At 57.4% G+C, this 19,337-nt stretch overlaps 2 protein-coding genes across 4 annotated transcripts in view; one reads left to right on the top strand and one right to left on the bottom strand.

The window, feature by feature from the left end:
• Positions 1–33: 33 nt before the first annotated feature.
• Positions 34–14,556, top strand: CNTNAP1 (contactin associated protein 1). The gene is made up of 24 exons (XM_035027167.1): positions 34–297; positions 1,182–1,283; positions 1,369–1,562; positions 2,006–2,153; positions 2,247–2,450; positions 3,018–3,202; positions 3,694–3,837; positions 4,526–4,787; positions 5,616–5,765; positions 6,022–6,193; positions 6,644–6,750; positions 6,888–7,007; positions 7,375–7,578; positions 7,790–7,946; positions 8,030–8,157; positions 8,458–8,643; positions 9,127–9,348; positions 9,603–9,842; positions 10,964–11,317; positions 11,483–11,610; positions 12,018–12,111; positions 12,307–12,552; positions 12,654–12,701; positions 13,191–14,556. The coding sequence occupies exons 1-24, from the start codon at positions 234–236 to the stop codon at positions 13,493–13,495; spliced, it is 4,164 nt and encodes a 1,387-aa protein (XP_034883058.1). The 5' UTR covers positions 34–233; the 3' UTR covers positions 13,496–14,556.
• A 267-nt stretch (positions 14,557–14,823) lies between these two features.
• Positions 14,824–19,337, bottom strand: part of EZH1 (enhancer of zeste 1 polycomb repressive complex 2 subunit) — a 31,792-nt gene continuing 27,278 nt past the window's right edge. For all 3 annotated transcript variants that reach the window (XM_035027169.1, XM_035027171.1, XM_035027168.1), the window contains 5 exons: positions 18,948–19,043; positions 18,447–18,528; positions 17,926–18,006; positions 17,437–17,521; positions 14,824–17,193 (listed from right to left, as the gene is read on the bottom strand). In XM_035027169.1, coding sequence (XP_034883060.1) covers positions 17,133–17,193; positions 17,437–17,521; positions 17,926–18,006; positions 18,447–18,528; positions 18,948–19,043 — 405 coding nt within the window. In that variant the 3' untranslated portion in view covers positions 14,824–17,132. The remainder of the gene's footprint in view (positions 17,194–17,436; positions 17,522–17,925; positions 18,007–18,446; positions 18,529–18,947; positions 19,044–19,337) is intronic.

Raw genomic sequence — 19,337 nt, forward strand, 5'->3', positions numbered from 1 at the left:
AGAGAGGGTGGGAAGGAGAGAGAGAGCCGCGGAGAACCTGGAACGACAGAAGAGAGAGAGAGAAGGGAGAAGGGTTGGGGGAGAGACGAGGATAGAGGAAGGGGTGAGTTAGGAGCACAGACAGCGATCCGCTGCGAACCCCAGGAGGAGAACTGGGAGCCCGAGCTGGACCTGGAGCCCTAGCCGGAGCCGGGCACTGGGAGGCGGCCGCCGAGACCCGTCAGCCCTGCACCATGTGTCTCCGGCTCCTCTGCATCCTGCTCGCCGCGGTCTCAGGAGCCCGGGGCTGGGGCTACTGTGAGTGCCGGGCTCAGGTGCAAGCAGGGTGGGGCCAGGGAGTCCAAAGCCTGCAGGGCGGGTCCAGCCGCATTGCGGCTAGGTGGTCGCGGGTCCCTTCCCTGGCTGGCGCGCGCTTGCTCGTTCCCATCCTTTCCTGCCTCTCCCCCGCGCTCCGCAATGCAGCTCCGAGGCTGGCGCGCGCTTCCGGGCTGGTGCTGGGCTCCGAGGAGCCGAGGATCCAGTCGGCCCCGGGCAGGGATTTGGGACAGGGATCCAAGCGGGAGCTGGTGCCTGGGCTTGAGGGTTGGGGATAAGGGTGGTACTGGTGATCCCAGCTGGGGTTAAGGTCTTGCCAGGGCCTGGGGCTGGGCTTGGAGCTGGCCTGGGGACTAGGGTTTGGGGCTGGGGCTGGATTTTGAGGCTGGAATCCAAGCAGGAGTTGGTGACCCTGACTGATGCTAAGGTTGGACATGAAGCTGGTGATGCTGGTATGACTGGCTGGGTTTGGGACCAAGGCCTGGATTTGGGGTTGGTGAGGGTTGGGGATGCTGATGAGTGGGATTGATGATAAGGCTTCGGCTGGATTGGTGCCTTGGGCTGACTCCGGTTCTGAAAGATGCTGAGGTTTGGGGTTGTGTTTAGGGAAGTACTAAGCCTGGGCTGGTACCGGAGCAGTCACAGAGTTAGGGAAGGTCTGGCCTAGGGGTCCCCCCAGAAGGAGAAGGCAGCCTCCCCTGAGTGTGCAGCTGTTGCTGCAGCCCAGGTTGAGCAGATGGCTTCAGTTAGTGCTGGGGTGGCTGCTGGAGAACAGAGAAGGAAGAGCTCCAGTTGCTCAGTGTGCGTGGTCTTTGGAAGGACCTGGGAGGGGCCGCGCGAACAAAATGTCTGTTTCCCCAACCTAGACGGCTGTGACGAGGAGCTGGTCGGGCCTCTGTACGCACGCTCCCTGGGCGCCTCCTCCTACTACGGGCTCTTCACCACGCCGCGCTTTGCCCGGCTGCACGGTGAGCGAGGCACCGCCCCAAGGCGTGGTGGGGTCTCCGGAGGGCTAGGGAGAGCCAGTGGTAAAAGCCCTTGCCTCTTCTATAGGCATAAGCGGATGGTCTCCCCGAATTGGGGACCCGAATCCTTGGCTCCAGATCGACTTAATGAAGAAGCACCGGATCCGAGCTGTGGCCACCCAGGGCTCGTTTAACTCGTGGGACTGGGTCACACGCTACATGCTGCTCTACGGGGACCGAGTGGACAGCTGGACGCCATTCTACCAGCAAGGGCACAATGCGGTATTCCAGGCCCCCTGTGCACACACTCGGAGAACCTCCTCAGTTCTGCATCCTAGGCTGGGCACTAGCTTGGGGGAGATGGAGGAGGTGATGGTGGGGACACACGTGAGGAGCAGTGACTTCCAATCTGGGGATTCAGTCCAGAGGGACGGTCAGCTCACCATGTGTGCAAGACTTTCTCAGATGACAGGGATTCACATACTTTAGGGTCAAATCTAGGAGAGCTTCTTGAAGGAGGGGACATCTGAGTTGAGCTTTGAGGAAATAATAGGATGGCGGGAGAGGGCACCTGTTTTTCTAAAGCCACGAGGGCCCAGGAGATCAAGGAGAGTTTCCTTTCTGGAAGTTGATATTGGCTGGGTGTGACAACTGCCCGCTGGGAGGCTGTAGAGAAACGAAGCAGAGGTGGGGACCTGGTCTCTCCGCTCCCCTTCCCCCCTCAGACCTTCTTCGGCAACGTGAACGAGTCGGCGATAGTGCGTCACGACCTGCACTACCACTTCACGGCGCGCTACATCCGCATCGTGCCGCTGGCTTGGAACCCGCGCGGCAAGATCGGCCTGAGGCTCGGCCTCTACGGCTGCCCGTACAGTACGAGTGCGGAGGTCGTGGCTGGGGGTGGCGGAGGGGAGGCTCCGGAGACAGTCTCCCCGGTCCTCGGCCCACCCACTGTCCTTCGCGCAGAGTCCGACGTGCTCTATTTCGACGGCGATGATGCCATCTCGTACCGCTTCCCGCGAGGGGTCAGCCGGAGCCTGTGGGACGTGTTCGCCTTCAGCTTCAAGACCGAAGAGAAGGACGGGCTCCTGCTGCACGCGGAGGGCGTCCAAGGCGACTACGTGACACTGGAGCTGCAGGGGGCGCACTTGCTGCTGCACATGAGCCTGGGTGAGCTCCGCCGCAAGTCGGGCGACCCCGGCGGCTCTGCGGCCACGCCCCTCGCTGCTCCGCCCCCGCCAGGCCGCGCCCACTCCCGAGCTCGCCCTTCCTTACTGTTCGGACCAAACCCACAATTTGGTGCTCGCAAAACACTGGACTCCGAGTCAGGCGATCTGGATGCCAGTCTCAGCTCCACCTACCAGTGGTGTGACCTTGGACAAGGCACTTCTCCAGTCTGTTTCCTCATTGTAGAAACCTTATATATACTTTGTGTACATATACATATAAACCCAAGAGTTGTTATTTTGTATCTCATCAGCTTTTCATAACATCCATATGATGAAGTAGAAGCAGCTAGTGGAAAACGGGGGCTCAGAGGGGTTAAATGACTTACCCTAAGTCACATACTCGCCGGTGGACCCCGGTCCATCCCAAGCTGAGGACGTCCAAGCTCTATATGCCCTGGGCCCTGTGCCAACCCTTCTCTGTGCTCCTGGCTGCTGCCTCCCCCTGGGGGCTAGGCCTCTCTGGGGCTCTCCAGGTTGTAGGTCTGACCCTGCTCCTCCGTCCCCCCAGGCAGCAGCCCCATCCAGCCCAGGCCCGGTCACACCACTGTGAGCGCTGGTGGCGTCCTCAACGACCAGCACTGGCATTATGTGCGTGTGGACCGATTTGGCCGGGAGGCAAACCTCACCCTGGACGGCTATGTGCAGCGCTTTGTGCTCAATGGTGACTTTGAGAGGCTGAACCTGGACAACGAGGTGAGCAGAGTGGTTTATTTAGTCGAGTTGGGGTGCTGGGCGGGTCCGTGGGAGACAGTGCTTTCCAGTTCCTGAATATTCTAGCAGCTCTTGGCAAACTTGCGGCTCACGGGCCTGGGTTGTTGTGGCTGTTATTGCTGTTAGCAGGCTGATTTCCTGGGCACCGCCCCCAGAACAACTGACATGGGATCTGGAAATCTGGGTTTTGGGGATCCGACAAGATGAGAAAATTGCCCCATTGGATTGCCCAACTCTGTGGCCCTGATCTGCAGATAAAGAATCCCAGACAGGTTAATTGACCTACCCAAGGGCATGCAGCCAATTTGTGGTGGAGTCAGGGCTAGCACCCAAGCCTGGGGAGGCCCAGCGAGCTTCCAGCTTTAACATCGATACTGGGGAAATGTGCCTGGGAAAGCGTGGGGCGGAGGGGAGAGAAAGTGCGCGTGCGCGTTCTGGCACCCAGGGAACCTAATCCCCCACCCCGCCCGCAGATGTACGTTGGGGGTTTGGTGGGCGCTGCGCAGAAGAACCTGGCCTATCGGCATAATTTCCGAGGTTGCATAGAAAACATAATCTTCAACCGAGTGAACATCGCAGACCTGGCCGTGCGGCGCCATTCAAGGATCACCTTCGAGGCCAGTGGGCTGGGGGATCAGGGAGGGAGGGACATCAGAGCTGCTTGGAAAGCAAAGAGAATCGGATAAAAGCCGAGGATTCTTCTCTCCCCAGCCAAATGCTCAAGTGGTGGGGTGGGGGGGGAGGCACCACGGATTCACAGGAGGTGCAAAGGTCACCCCTCCCTAACCCCCAGTTAAGAAGGTGTGGTCTGGTCTAACCACATCCTCAATTAATGCTTGAGGAAAACGAGGTGCAGAGACCCCGGGGTGGCTGGGCCCGGGATCACGGAGTTGTACAGTGGTTGAGTCCGGTCTTGAACCCAGGTCTGTTTTGGTGTGGTCCCCGCCCCCCACGCCACCCCAACCCTGCAGCGAGTATTCTAGTGCCCGCCAGGAAGCCAGCAGGAAGTTGCCTCTCCAGGCTGGGAGGAAGCGAAGGAGGCGGTCGCCCTGGAGACGGTGTAAAGCCGGGATAGCCAGCAGAGAGTCCCCCAGGGCCGACTTGGTTGGAGACCCCCTCCACAGCTGGTTATGTTTGTGGGGGCTGGGAATGGTCAGAGTGGGAGGTCCCACCCCCTCCCCCGCACACACCCCGAGGGAGTGCCGTGAGGAGGGTCTTAGATCGGTCCGGAAATTGAATTCCCAGCAGAGGCAGACAGCACATTCATTCTCTTGGATGCTGATGGCCCCTTACTTCCGTCCTCAGGGTAAGGTGGCCTTCCGTTGCCTGGACCCGGTTCCTCACCCGGTCAACTTCGGAGGGCCTCACAACTTCGTGCAAGTGCCTGGCTTCCCGCGCCGAGGCCGCTTCGCCGTCTCCTTTCGCTTCCGCACCTGGGATCTCACGGGGCTGCTACTGTTCTCCCGCCTGGGGGACGGGCTGGGCCACGTGGAGCTGATGCTCAGTGAAGGGCAGATCAACGTGTCCATCGCGCAGACTGGCCGAAAGAAGCTTCAGTTTGCTGCTGGTGAGGGGTGGAGAGTGGGGGGAGGCGGGAGGCGCCAGAAGGCCAGAGAAGGGCAGAGGAGGAGCGGGTGCGGGCCCGCAAGGAGGCCCCTCGCTTATTGGAGAGGGGTGGGGGGGGGGGGAAGGGAGCAGGGCAGGAGGACCCTGAGCCCTGGGGATGGGACGGAGTGGGCGGGGGTGAGGAGTCAGATCTGAGCCGCTCAGGCTGCTGGGAGAGGCAGGTAGGCTGAGGAGTCCTGGTCTCATCTAGTTCCAGGGGGCTCCAGAAGAGTTTGTTACTCGTTTGCGACTTTGCCAACTCTGCCTCAGCTGCTAGGGTTAGTGAAGACAGTCAAAGATGTCACCACTCAGTGTGATAAGTGTGATGGAGAGGGGGGTGCCTGGGTGGCTCAGTCGGTTAAGCATCTGACTCTTGATTTCCGCTGAGGTCCTGATCTCACGGTGATGAGATCGTGCCCCTAGTTGAGCTCCACACTCAGCAGGGAGTCTGCTTGAGATTCTCTCTCTCTCTCTCCCTCTCCCTCTGCACCCCCCCATGGACACTCTCCACTCTCCTCTCTCTCAAATAAATAAATCTTTAATATATGTTACAGATTATATTTAATATGTTATATATTATTTATATATTTAATATATTATATATTTGACATATATATTTAATATGTTGTATGTTTTATATTTAATATGTTGTATATATACGTGTGTGTGTATATATCTAATGTAATGGAGGGCACATAGGCACAGAGTGAGGTTGCTGCTTCCCTGCTCAAGACACCCTTATCTCAGAATGTGTCTTCCCACACCCACACCATCCTTTTTTCCTGTCCAGGGTACCGCCTGAATGATGGCTTTTGGCACGAGGTGAATTTTGCAGCCCAGGAGAACCATGCAGTCATCAGCATCGATGACGTGGAGGGGGCAGAGGTCAGGGTCTCATACCCTTTGCTGATCCGCACTGGCACCTCATACTTCTTTGGGGGTAAGTGGGAGCCAACCTGGCCAGACCCCTGTCTCTGGGTGGGAAGGCATCACCAAAGTCCCCTCAGATGGGGCTACCTGGAGATTTGTAGGGATAAATCCCTCTCTCCCCTCTGGAGCCTTGGGGACTGGAAGGTCACTGCCATGGTCTCTTGGCCCCCTTCCTTCCTTCATGTCTGGCTTTCCTTTGGCATCTCCCTGGGGGAAGGTCTCTGGGGTCTCCCCTGGGGAGAGCCTCACAGGGGTGGTTGCTCCAGGTTGTCCCAAACCAGCCAGTCGATCGGGCTGCCACTCCAACCAGACGGCGTTCCATGGCTGCATGGAGCTGCTCAAGGTGGATGGTCAACTGGTCAACCTGACTCTGGTGGAGGGCCGGCGGCTTGGATACTATGCTGAGGTCCTCTTTGACACATGTGGCATCACTGATAGGTATCCAGAAGCCCCTCTCCCTGCAAGAGGTGACCCCGCCAAAGCCCTCTTCGGCGGTCTCCCAACGGGAGGGGCCTTTCTCAATAATCTCCCTTCTCCTGGTCCCAGTTCCTCAGTCTCCCACTTGGAGATGACTCCTCCTTGACCTCTTGTCTCATCCTCTTGTCCTTCTTTACCTGGTTCTTCCGTTAAAGTGACACATGCTCGGACTGGAAACGAAGCATCTGTTCTTGGTCCTAGAGGGTTTTCTTCGGGGGGGGGGGGGGGGGGGGCGGATAAACAGTAGTCCTTGAGTCCTGAGGCCTGCCTAATGTGCCAGCACTTAGGCTTATATCTGGCTAGTCGGGGTGCTGGTGCTCTCAGGAGCCGGAAGGGAAGTTTGTAGGGCTCAGACCCCACGCTCACGCTCACAGTAAGGCGCCTTCCCTTGGTGCTGACCCTCTTCCCTAGGTGTAGCCCTAACATGTGTGAGCATGATGGACGCTGCTACCAGTCCTGGGATGACTTCATCTGCTATTGTGAACTGACAGGCTACAAGGGAGAGACCTGTCACCAACGTAAGCCGGCTGGGGGATGGGGGCCACTCCGGGGCAGGGGAGGCCAGGAGGCTGCTGGGGATCACGAGGCTGCTAGAGCTGGTAGGACTGGCCCTCCTAGCCCTCTGACCCCATAACCCCACCCCATGACCTACCAGCTCTGTATAAGGAATCTTGTGAGGCTTATCGACTCAGTGGGAAAACTTCTGGAAACTTCACCATTGATCCTGATGGCAGTGGCCCCCTGAAGCCATTTGTGGTGTACTGTGATATCCGAGGTCAGTGGCTCTGATGGGTGGTGAAGGGGCAGCTGACAGCGCTGTGAGGGGGTGTGGGGGAAACGGGATTGAAGCGGGGAGACAGGGTCCAGCAAGACTGATCTGTGGTGGGGGGTAAAGGATGACAGAAGGGAAAGGGGACACTCAGGAATTTGTAATCTAGCTTTGCAGATAAATTCCAGCTTCCCGATCCAGTCCAGCTGTCCCATCTCCAGCCTCCAGGGTCGGGGGCCCAGAGCTGGGCTGGAACAGAGCTGCTGGCCACATTTATTGGCTCTGAGGAGCAGCAGTGGTGGTGGAGGTGGGCAGGGAGATGGGTAGAGAATGCCCATCTCGAGCCAAAGCTCTGTCCCTTCCACTCCCCCAGAAAACCGAGCGTGGACAGTTGTGCGGCATGACAGGCTGTGGACAACTCGGGTGACAGGTTCTAGCATGGAGCGGCCATTCCTGGGGGCCATCCAGTACTGGAATGCCTCTTGGGAGGAAGTCAGTGCCCTGGCCAATGCTTCTCAGCACTGTGAACAGTGGATCGAGTTCTCCTGCTACAATTCCCGGCTACTCAACACTGCTGGTGAGGGCCTGGGCCGCTGAGGGCCTGGGCCACGGCGGGCAAGGTGCAGCGCTGGAGGAGAGACCCATGGGGGCTTGGGAGGAGGGAACCAGAGGGCTCAGCTGGAGCTCTTGAACATTCGAGCAAGGATCTGGGCGGGTTGGAAAGGGGAGAAGAGCCCCGGGGCTAGTGGAGGGCTGAGGCCTGGAAACGGCCTCCACGTCTTCCCCAGGAGGCTACCCCTACAGCTTTTGGATTGGCCGAAATGAGGAGCAGCACTTCTACTGGGGAGGCTCGCAGCCTGGGATCCAGCGCTGTGCCTGTGGTCTGGACCGGAGCTGCGTGGACCCCGCTCTGCACTGTAACTGTGATGCCGACCAGCCCCAGTGGTGAGGGGCGAAGGGACAGGGCGTTCAGGATTCCAGGGGCAGCAGAACAGCAGGGCCTGAACCACTGCATCCTGCCCCCACAGGAGAACCGACAAGGGACTGCTGACCTTTGTGGACCATTTGCCCGTCACCCAGGTGGTGGTGGGGGATACGAACCGCTCCAATTCTGAGGCCCAGTTCTTCCTGAGGCCTCTGCGCTGCTATGGCGATCGTGAGTGGCAGACCCCTTCTGTGTGCCCTCCCAGGGTTGGCTCTCCAGTTTCCAAAATTTAGGCCACCTGACCCACTGCGGGTCTCTAGGACATCCTGCCAGACACCCAGCTCCTGCTGGGATGGGACCCCTTCTGTGTTGTGCCCTGCACCTCATTCTCTTTCATTAGACCCCTTCTCCTCCCCTTGGCTCCCCGCCCCCAGCCGTCCCCGCTGCCCTATCTTCCCCCACCCCACCGGGGGCTCCCTTCCTTCACCCTCCGACCTCCCTGACAAGGCCTGCCTCCTTCTGCTTTTGCAGGGAATTCCTGGAACACCATCTCCTTCCACACTGGGGCTGCCCTACGCTTTCCCCCCATCCGTGCCAACCACAGCCTTGATGTCTCCTTCTACTTCAGGACCTCGGCTCCCTCGGGAGTCTTCCTAGAGAATATGGGGGGCCCTTACTGCCAGTGGCGCCGGCCTTACGTGCGGGTGGAACTCAACAGTGAGCGGGCAGACGCCGGGAGGGGCGTGGGCTGGACGGAGCTCTCTGGGCCGAGGTGGGGTAGGCAGAGGCTGGGGGAAGGGACAAGGGCAGATGGCAGCACGGAAAGGGCTTTGGGTAACAGTAGGTTCTAGACCCGGGTCTGTCTTGGTAGCTGGCTGGCTCTGTGAGCTTGGGCACTCACTTCAGCTCTCCGGGCTTCAGGCCCCGCACATGTGGATAAGGCAGCTGGGCTCCTGAGGTGTTTCCTACTGGACTGGCTATGCTTCTAACCTCAGAAGGGGCTGGGAAGCTGGCTCCAAGGATCTGCAAATTTGGGAGAGACCAGGAGCATAAGGTTTTAAGGAGTTGGTGGGTTTTGTCCCAGGCTGAGGACAAACTGGAGGGACCTTCAAGGAGCTCTGAGGAGCGAAGAAGAGAGCTTGTATGGGGTGAGGAATCTGTGAGGTCTGAGTCCTTTCTCCCCACCCCTGCGTTGTCCAGCATCCCGGGATGTGGTCTTCGCCTTCGATGTGGGGAATGGGGATGAGAACCTAACAGTACACTCGGATGACTTTGAATTCAACGACGACGAGTGGCACCTGGTCCGGGCGGAAATCAACGTGAAGCAGGCCCGGCTCCGTGTGGACCACCGGCCCTGGGTGCTGCGGCCCATGCCCCTGCAGACCTACCTCTGGCTGGAGTACGACCAGCCCCTTTATGTCGGTGAGCAGCAACCCTGCGCCGGGTCTGAGGCCTCCTGCGCCTTCCCGCCCTCTCACCGCAGCTCCCCTGGCTTCCAGGAGCCCTGTGCCTGAGGTCCCCATGCCCTCTGCTGCAGAGTGGGCCAAGAGCTCACCTCTCCTCTCTAGGCCATGGATTTTATGCCATGATTTCGTTCCCCTTAGCTCCCTCCCCAACCCCAATACTTACCCGTCTCTGGCTCTACACCCATTTCTTGACCGGCCCGCCCTTCCCAGGATCTGCAGAGCTTAAGAGGCGCCCCTTCGTGGGTTGCTTGAGGGCGATGCGTCTGAACGGAGTGACTCTGAACCTGGAGGGCCGTGCCAACGCCTCAGAGGGTACCTCACCCAACTGCACGGGCCGTTGCGCCCACCCCCGGTTCCCCTGTTTCCACGGAGGCCGCTGTGTGGAGCGGTACAGCTACTACACGTGTGACTGTGACCTCACGGCTTTCGATGGGCCGTACTGCAACCACGGTCAGTGCGGCTGCTTATGGGAGACCCGGAGCCCTAGGGCGCAGCGGGGTGCAGGGAGGGCAAGGGAAGGACGGAGGGTGCAGGGTCAGCACCAGGGAAAACTAGAGCTGTCCCTGGGGTCCTGAGTGCTGAGGCGGGGCCATCCGGCAGCTGAAGATGCCGGGCGACTCCAAGTCATAAAGTGGGGCAAGGAAGGGACGGTACAGTTGGCTGGTACTAAAGGAACTCAAAAGCAACCGGCAGATAACTTCCCCATCTTCCCACTGTCACCAAGATAGCACAGATTAGCCCCCTTGCAAGCATACCCACCGCAGGCGGCGCGATGCCCTCCTATGCCATTTCCTAGTTGATAATCGCTGAGCTCCTAAAACACGTCTTACAGCCCGGTTCTCGGTTAAGGCAAGCCTTGACATTCAGCACCGCAAGATTCCGCACATGCACCCAGACTGCATCCTTCCTAAGGCTGGCCTAGGAGGATGTGCGCGCAGGTAGGTTCACGGTGTGCGAAGTCTGCCGGAGCAGGGAGATGCAGGGACTCGGGGACCAGCAGAGGACCTTTCGTCTTGGTTTGGAAGTGTGAGTGGTGGCGAGTGTACCAGAGGGGGTCACCATACCTCGATTCTTTTTTTTTTTTTTTTTTAAGATTTTATTTATTTGTCAGAGAGCGAGCACAAGCAGGGGGAGTGGTGGGCAGAGGGAGAGGGAGAAGCAGACTCCCCGCTGAGCAGGGAGACCGATGTGGGGCTCGATCCCAGGACCCCGGGATCATGACCAGAGCCGAAGGCAGATGCTTAAACGACTGAGCCCCCCAGGTGTCCCCATGATACCTCGGTTCTAATCTTGGCTCTCCGCGTACTGCATATCCTTATGGCAGTCAGTAGCCAGTTCTGTGCCTCAGTCTCCCCATCTGTCAAAGGCACGGGTTGTACTGGATGATCTTTTCCATTTCTCATGGTTTTAAGATTCCATTCTGGGACAGATTCCATTTCTGGGACAAGGGGACCTACCGGTGAATGGAGGCATGCTGTGACCGCGGCAAGGTCCCAGGGCGGCGGCGAGGATGACATAACAGTGTCCGAATCCGGGAGTGGGGGCCCTGACCTCACTCCATCTGCCTTCAGATATCGGCGGTTTCTTTGAGCCCGGCACCTGGATGCGCTACAACCTGCAGTCGGCGCTGCGCTCGGCCGCCCGGGAGTTCTCGCACATGCTGAGCCGGCCGGTGCCGGGCTACGAGCCGGGCTACGTCCCTGGCTATGACACCCCGGGCTACGTGCCTGGCTACCACGGGCCCGGGTACCGTCTGCCCGAATACCCCCGGCCCGGCCGGCCAGTGCCCGGGTACCGCGGGCCTGTCTACAACGTCACGGGAGAGGAGGTGTCCTTCAGCTTCAGCACAGACTCCGCCCCCGCCGTCCTGCTCTATGTCAGCTCCTTCGTGCGGGACTACATGGCCGTGCTCATCAAGGAAGACGGTAAAGGTCCCACAGCCCCCCTCCCGCCCCAGCTCCAGCTTCCGGCAGCGCGCCCTCCACTCTGACAACTACTGGTTCGCTCGTTCAAGGCCCCCCGAGCGCTCTCCGAAGACAGGGGGCTGTGGGAGCCCAGAGGAGACGCCCCTTCTCCCCCCCATCCCACAGGGACCCTGCAGCTGCGGTATCAGCTGGGCACCAGCCCCTACGTGTACCAACTGACCACGAGGCCCGTCACTGACGGCCAGCCGCACAGCGTCAACATCACCCGCGTCTACCGCAACCTCTTCATCCAGGTGCGCGCGGAGGGAGGCAGACCAGCCCAGACGGCGCCCAGGTTGCGCCCCCGGGGGAAAGGCCAGCTCTGTAGCACGAGTAGGGCACATCCCAGTTCACAGAGGAGTCTCCTGTGTTTTGCCTCCCGGGACCCTCACACGTGCCCTGGGAGCTCGCTCGGGGAGGCAGGCGTTCTTACGTCTGTTTTAAAAGTCAGCGAATGGGCGCCACAAAGTTTTCCACAAAGTCAAACCCCTGGTGGCTGCAACGACAAGGCCCAGATGAGGCTGTTGGGTTTTACACGCCGAATCCTTCATCTGGGTGGCTGTCCACCCAGGACTGAGCGAGGGCTCCCCAGCAGCGGGGGCGGCACGGGGGTTCAGCGGGGTCTTGGCTTCGTCAGCCTCTGGTTCTCCCTCCCCCTCAGGTGGACTACTTCCCGCTCACAGAACAGAAGTTCTCGCTGTTGGTGGACAGCCAGCTGGACTCACCCAAGGCCTTGTATCTAGGGCGTGTTATGGGTGAGCTGTGGGTGCGAGTGTTTGGGGTGAGGGGTTGTGGGCGAAGCCCCTGGAGCCCAGAGGAGCGAGGGACCTGGGACCGGCTGCAAAGGCGGTGATCGGGAGGAGCAGGAAACCTGTGGACGGCGAGCGGTGAGCGGGGCGAGCCTAGGGGTGGCCCCAGCCCCCGTCCCTCTGGGCCTGCCTCTCCCTCAGAGACCGGGGTCATCGACCCAGAGATCCAGCGCTACAACACACCGGGGTTCTCGGGCTGCCTGTCTGGTGTTCGATTCAACAACGTGGCTCCCCTCAAGACCCACTTCCGAGCCCCTCGCCCCATGACCGCTGAGCTAGCCGAGGCCCTTCGAGTTCAGGGCGAACTGTCTGAATCTAACTGCGGGGCCATGCCACGTCTTGTCGCAGAGGTGCCACCTGAGCTGGATCCCTGGTATCTGCCCCCAGGTAGGTCCAGGGCACACACAGAAGAGGGACGGTCGACAGGGAAGGGAAACGATTCTTAACACGGAGGAGGCTTCTCCTAACTGGGGCTTTCTCCTCTTCAGACTTCCCGTACTACCACGATGAGGGATGGGTGGCCATACTTTTAGGCTGTGAGTAGCATGATCACTACCCTGACCTAATTCTACCCTCCGTGGGCATCCCCTCCGTGCCCCGTATCCCCAGGGCTGAGGGGGGCGAAGGCACTAGGTGTGTGGGGGTGCACACACACATGAGCTAGGCTGTGCGGACGGCAGGAGAGAATTGAGCTGGAGATTCTTTAAGGTTTGAGGATGCTATGGACTTTTAACTGAAATGAAATATTAAAATGGCGCTATAGCTAAAGGATGAGGAAAGGGGGTGCAGTAACCTCCAGAGAGGCGAGAAACTGGGGTAACTCCAGGGATGTGGAAAGAGAATACTAGAAATCAAAGACACCAGGGGTTAAGCCAGGAATTCAGACCTGCCGGACACTTGGGCCTGGCTTGCCACGCTCCAACTGCGGACAGTCATACATGCATCCTTTTGGCCAAAAGCATACATGTGTGTCTGTGGAGATACCCCCAAGAACGGCTCTGAATTGTTCCTTCTTTCCCTTTCAGTTTTGGTGGCCTTCTTGCTGCTGGGGCTGGTGGGGATGTTGGTGCTCTTCTATCTGCAAAATCATCGCTACAAGGGCTCCTACCACACCAACGAGCCCAAGGCCACCCATGATTACCATCCTGGCAGCAAACCTCCCCTACCTACTTCAGGCGCTACCCAGGTCCCGGCCCCTACACCAGCCCCAGCCCCAGCCCCAGCCCCAGCCCCAGCCCCAGCCCCAGCCCCAGCCCCAGCTCCAGGCCCAGCCCCTGGCCCCCGGGACCAAAATCTTCCCCAGATCCTGGAGGAGTCCAGGTCTGAATGAATCAGGAGAAGGGCTTTAGGGACCAAGTCCATCTCCTCTGAATCTCCCAATTCCCACCTCTCCCCACCATGTCAGGGACATTTGGCTCCTCTTAGCTGGTTCTGCTCATCCAGAGGATGCCCCTCCTGCCAAGTCTGGTAGGCAGAGCTACAGATGGGACCAAAGGGAGTGGCCAACCTCACTGCCTAAAGCAATGCTCTCCCCGTCCCCGTTTCCCCAGGCTCCTGGTTGTTTGCCTGCCCCAAAGGAGAAGCTCCATGGGGTAGAGACAGGCCCTCTCTGCCATCCCTGTCCCAGCTGCTGCCAGGGATTAACAACAGAGTGCAAGGGAGATTAACTGCTTCCCTTCAAATATTCAATCTCAGCAGGGACAGATGTGTGGGATTGCAGGGATGCACAGGGCATGGGGGGAGGAGGCTGCTAAATCATATCCCCTAGCCTCCCCCCTGCCCTGCAGAATGTCTTCCATCTGCTTCCACTTAGTTGGGGGTTAGGGAGGGCTTTGTTGCTGTTCCCCACCCTCTCTTTTTTGTTTCGTACAGAGACCAAGAGGCCTCGCTTTTAGCACCTTAGTACCTCCGCTGCTTCACATGCTTTAGCCAAAGCCATAAAAAAAAACTTGCAATGTAGAGAGAATAATGCAGACACACCGACTAGCCAGCCCTCTATTCTTCCTCCCTCTTCCAAGATATGCAATAGCCTTGGTGCCTGTCCAAAGGCTTGGCCCCCTCTCCAGTGCATGAGGAGTCCTCTTTCCTCCGCTCAGAGATGCTGCTTCGTTTGCCCGGGAGGTCCTATTCTTTATATATATTTTTTGTTGCAAAAGCTCTCTCTAGAGAAACTCTATATATTACTCTAATTTTCTAATTATCAGTTTATATATAAAAGAAAAAATCAATCGACTGTCCTGTGCTGTGCCCACAGTCTGTGGTTTTTGCTTCTCCTGTGTTGGAAGTCTCGTGAGGTTTGCTGGCCACTCACCCAGTCCGACCCAGCCTCCACTCTGAAGCCGTGCGCTCAGAGCCTGAGCCGTCCTAATAAAGCAGAGTGGCAGAGCCCCAGTCTGTGCGTGGTAGCTGGCGTCGTGGCGAGGGGATAAGCGGGATGATTTTAAAGGACCCCATCTGAGGGCTCAGGAATTTCTACGGGGAGCCTTCAGAGTCCTTGCATCACTGACCAGGAGCCAGATTGGCTCTCGCCAAACGCTTCTCCTCCCCTAACCCCAGATCAGTGGACAAGTGGGGATCAGAATGCTAGCGCGTCAGTCCGAGCTGCCCCCGTACTGACGCCCCTGGATCCTTCCAGCCCCAAAGTACACAGTACACGACTTGCCAAGATGGATTCTACCACTTTATTCAGGTAAGAGGTCACGAGCCACAGGATTTTAAAGTGCGTGAAATTCACTGGCAATAAAGCCGCACATATACCAGCCCCCCCCCCCCCCCAGTGCCCACCACCTTGCTCTGTCATTCCACGGTCTGGGGGGAGAGGTTGAGACCCGTCACTGAAGGTGTGGGGTGGGGGGACAGCGAGGGGAACAGGATGGGAATGCTGGCGGAACAGGAGTATTAGTGGTCTGAAACTGGGAAGGAGGGGATTCTGCACACTGAGGGAAGAGGGGGATCAGTCTAGCCTCTCAACGGCTGGATATAACCTGTTGCCCATCTTTTCCTCACAGCCAGCCCCATTTCAGACAGACCCAACTCCTCCTTCATTTGTCTCTGGTAGTTCCCTGTAATTTACGAGTACTTCAGAGCCCACAGTCCAGTTAGGAGGTGTCTCCAGTACACAATGAATACAAACCACTGCAGATGGAGATTTCAGAATCATGGTGGGGCTGACCAGTCAGGTGGGAAGAGGCTTCCGTCAGGAGCCGGCTGGGCGTGTGCTCAGGGCTGAGTGCATGTGTGCCCACAAGTGTGGTGCGTGAGGATATGTGAGTGTGTGTGCACGTCCCACCAAAATCCCTAGGCGACAGTTTGGCCAGAGGGAACCCCACTCCTTGCTTCATGGGACAGCCAGTGGGGTTGGAGAAAGGGAGGGGTCAGTATAGACTAGGGAAGAAAGGCTTGGATTCCCTCGAGAAAAGAGAAGCCGGCTCCCTACTCCAATATTCCCTGGGCCAGCCTGTCTCTGCCCACATCCTTTTTACCCAGCACAATGCTCCTTATTCCCTGCCAGCTCAGCACACCGGCCACAGACCACAGGGGTAGCTCCTCGAGCCGGCCCCATCCTCATTTACGTCTTATGTGGCAAGGAAGCTCCTCCTTACTCCACCAGGAGCTGAGACAGAACTGGAGGGGAATCTTCCAACCCCCGTCCTTCCCCTTCCCTTAGGAATGGGATTTGGGCAGGGACCCCAGAGACCTCAGCTCAAACTTCACCTCAATCTGCAGACCTTCTCAAAGAAATAAAGTGCTTTGCTCATCGGGACTCCCAGAGAGAATGGCACCGTGGACTGGCGCAGGAGGTTGGCCTGCTTCCTCTCTACGCTTCAAATACCCTCTGCCAGTGTGCGTGGCAAGCGTGATGCCGTCCTAAGCACGTGCAACTTGGGAGCCCCTCACCCACCTCCAAACACTCAACTACCCTTTCCAACAGCAGGTGCATCAGACAGGAAAGTAAATCACCTTCAGAACCTCACCCCTCTCTAGTCCAGGCCTTCGCCCATCTACCCAGAAGAGATAAGCAACAGAGGCCCTGTGGGCCCGGCCTCTAGAGGGAATGAAAGGCCTGAAGACAACTCCATAGCCTGGAACCAGCGTGCTCCTGCGCAGCCCGGCACGACCCCCTGCTCCTTCAGTAGCAGCACGAGGGTCGCCTGCCGGCGCCGAGCCACAGCTTCGGGAGGAGCCGGCAGCAGACTGGCGCCGGCTTTCGGGAATCTGAAAATGTATCCACCCATCTCCAGAGTAGAGAAGGTTTCTCAGAGCCTCTTGGGCCCCAGGCTCAGCAGTTGAACTGCGGTCACCAGGATGGCTCTCGCTCTCTATGGAAGAACAGCACTTAGCTCTCCTTCTCCCAGTGTTGAATATCCACACTCGGAACCCACACTCTTTGAATTTGAACCCTGCCAGGAGGGAAGAGGTAGTAAGGTGACCCGTCTCCCCTCTGAAGTCAGTCTGTGCCACCCGCCAGGCTCGCCCTTGACGCAGGCCACTCATAAGCTCTGGGTACCAAACTTCACTGAGCCAGTCCTCTCCAGGCCCTATGACCACAGAGAGAGATGCCGGCGACCCAATTACACAAGGACCCTTGACTTGGAAAGTTAGAATTACAGGCCAGTGCAGGTGAGGAACTGCCTAGGTTGACTGCCGAGGCCCACAGCCTGCGTAGCGGACCAGAAACCACGGAGTCACCCACCCCTAGCCCGCGCTCTCTCCCTCTGAGGCCTGAGACTCGGTCTCCCACTTCTGCAACTCTCTCTCCTGGGGGCCCAAGCCCTAGCTGCCTCTGTGTCCCCTCTCACTGAGACCGCTTGTTCCCACTGGCCACAGCCGAGGCCTCGCTGCAGAGGGAGTGGGGGGGGATTCTCGGTGTGGGAGACACGTAGTGCAGGAAACTCGAGCAGCGGTGGTGTGTGCATGAAGCAAAGACAGTGCTGCCACCATAAGCGCTGGCGTGGGGCCCGGGAGGGCTAAAGGACATCGGTCTCCCTCTCGATCCCCACGTACTTGAGGGCATCGGCTTGGCTGTACCTGTCCCGGAGCAGGAGGAACCAGGTTACTGTCAAGGCTTTTGTGAGTGAACAGATGGAATCCCCTCCATTTTGCTCCCTCTCCCCGTCCCTCAGAGCAGTTTACAACTGACGCAAGGTACCCGAGAGTAGAACAAAGAGAAAGACTTGACCACCACCATAAGACTGTCTCCTTCCTCCATTCCACCCACCTTAAGTCCCCAAATCAATTCTCCCTCCCAAGGACCATTTCCGGCCACCTCACCTGTAATCAAAGAAGAGCTCTTCACCAGCTTGAATTGCCCTTTTAGCAAAGATCCCAATGCGATGATCCCCATTCACCATGACCACTGCAAACAGGACAAAGCCAAGGCTAGGTTCCTAGTCAGCTCCAAGCCAACAACCGGTGGTGCTGGGCTGACTTTCTCCCAATTCCCAGTGAAAACATAAATAAAGTGGAATTAAAAAGCAGTCAGTGATGACAGTTGCCTCTGTCCTTTTAGATCTGCTATTCTGGCTGGTGATATAGGAAGAGAATTCTCTTTAAAAGATTCTTGTTTGTGGGAAAATGGTTATAATGTATTCAGTGAAGAAAGCCAACTACAAAACAGACTCAAAATGATACCAGATGTTAATCATGACTGTCTCTGGACAAAAAATAACTCAGCAATGAAAAAAGTTACATAACGGATAGAAATCATAGTAAATAAAGCATCCATCACCCACCCTCCCTCCTAGGTCACTGGGAACTCACCTTTGGCATAACAGTTGGGGTTCACTGAATGGTTTGCAAATCGAATTTTGTTTCCTTTCCGGGTAGCATCTACTACAAAATCTATATAAAGAAAGATCATGAGCTCACCAGGCAAATCCACAGCTTCTTGAACCTGATTTCAAAATCAATTAAATGGTAACAGAAATAATCCAATGGGAATTTTGAAGACCAGCAGCACGCATCATAAGAATATGGCCTCATGTGGGTGCGCTCCCTTTGGGTCCCCCCATTTTGCTGGAATTACCGATCGCCTCTTCCCATCTACTGGGTAGGGAGATTTCTGAGGTGTAAGTGCTCAGTGTTCCGATTATAAACACAACCCAGAAATGGGGGTTCTCCCAAAGCAAGTGAACTGTGGCTCGTCGTGTCTTCAAGTTTAACCTGCTGACATCCAGATGGTGGAGAAATCGTAGCTGATCTGAACGTGGGCTATTGTAAGGGCAATCTGATAGAAAGACCTGTCTGAGACCACCTTGGGGCCAGAGAAAGAGACTCCATACCATTGTTGAGGTTGAAGAGGAAGCTGGACATGTATTTATCGTAGACCTTCCCCCGTCGATCAGCCTCATCCTGAGAGATAAGCTGCAGGGACAGAAAAGGAACAAACAGGGGATTGGGCTATCTGCTCAGGGCATGGTACCCTGCCTACAGAAAAGGGAGGGGACAGTGTCACATGTAGGTGCTTACTGAGTTATCACGATGAGAATCACAGGAGACAGAGCTCAAGTTAGTTCATTCCAATACCCACCCAGTGTGACCAGTATGACGACTGAAGAGAGTTCCCTGCCTGCCCCCCTTGTGTGGCCTGAGTTGGGAAAGAATTTCAGAAGAGTGGTTTATCTCAGGACTGCAAACTCTTCTGTGGGATCCCCCAAGAGACCACATGGGAACTCAGCTGAGTTATTTAGAGAGTAATTCATAGAGGTCTGGCCCACAGAAAATCAGAGTTTCTCATCAGTATCTCCCCAGATAGGAATGTGGTCCAAACTGATAGCACTCACCTCACCACAGTATTCAGAAATGAATTCGTTCTTTTGCACAGACTCCTTAATGAAGGTGCCCCATCCGGCCACATCTGAGGGGGCCAGCAGCAGGTGCTGGGGAGGAGGGAGTCAAACGTCAGACTATAGGGCATGGGTGAGTGGGCGGGGTGTGTGCTGGGTGTGCACGTGTGCTGGGGGTGGGCAGGATGGAAAGAACAAGCAACTGTTAAGAGGATCTGAAAACAGAAAAAGGTCTAAGCCATTCTGTTCTGGGGAGAGGAAAAACAAAGAAGGGAGGTGGCGAAAGGAAACGTGACACCTCCTCCTCTAGGCCCGGGGGCCTCCTGGACCCAAGTCGCAGGGACTCGCTGGTGCAGGTCAGGTAGAAACAGACAACACCCGTGACGT

This window comes from Mirounga leonina, unplaced genomic scaffold, assembly GCF_011800145.1.
Source record: "Mirounga leonina isolate KUSES-001 unplaced genomic scaffold, KU_Mleo_1.0 Mir_200, whole genome shotgun sequence".
NCBI classification, from domain to species: Eukaryota; Metazoa; Chordata; class Mammalia; order Carnivora; family Phocidae; genus Mirounga; species Mirounga leonina.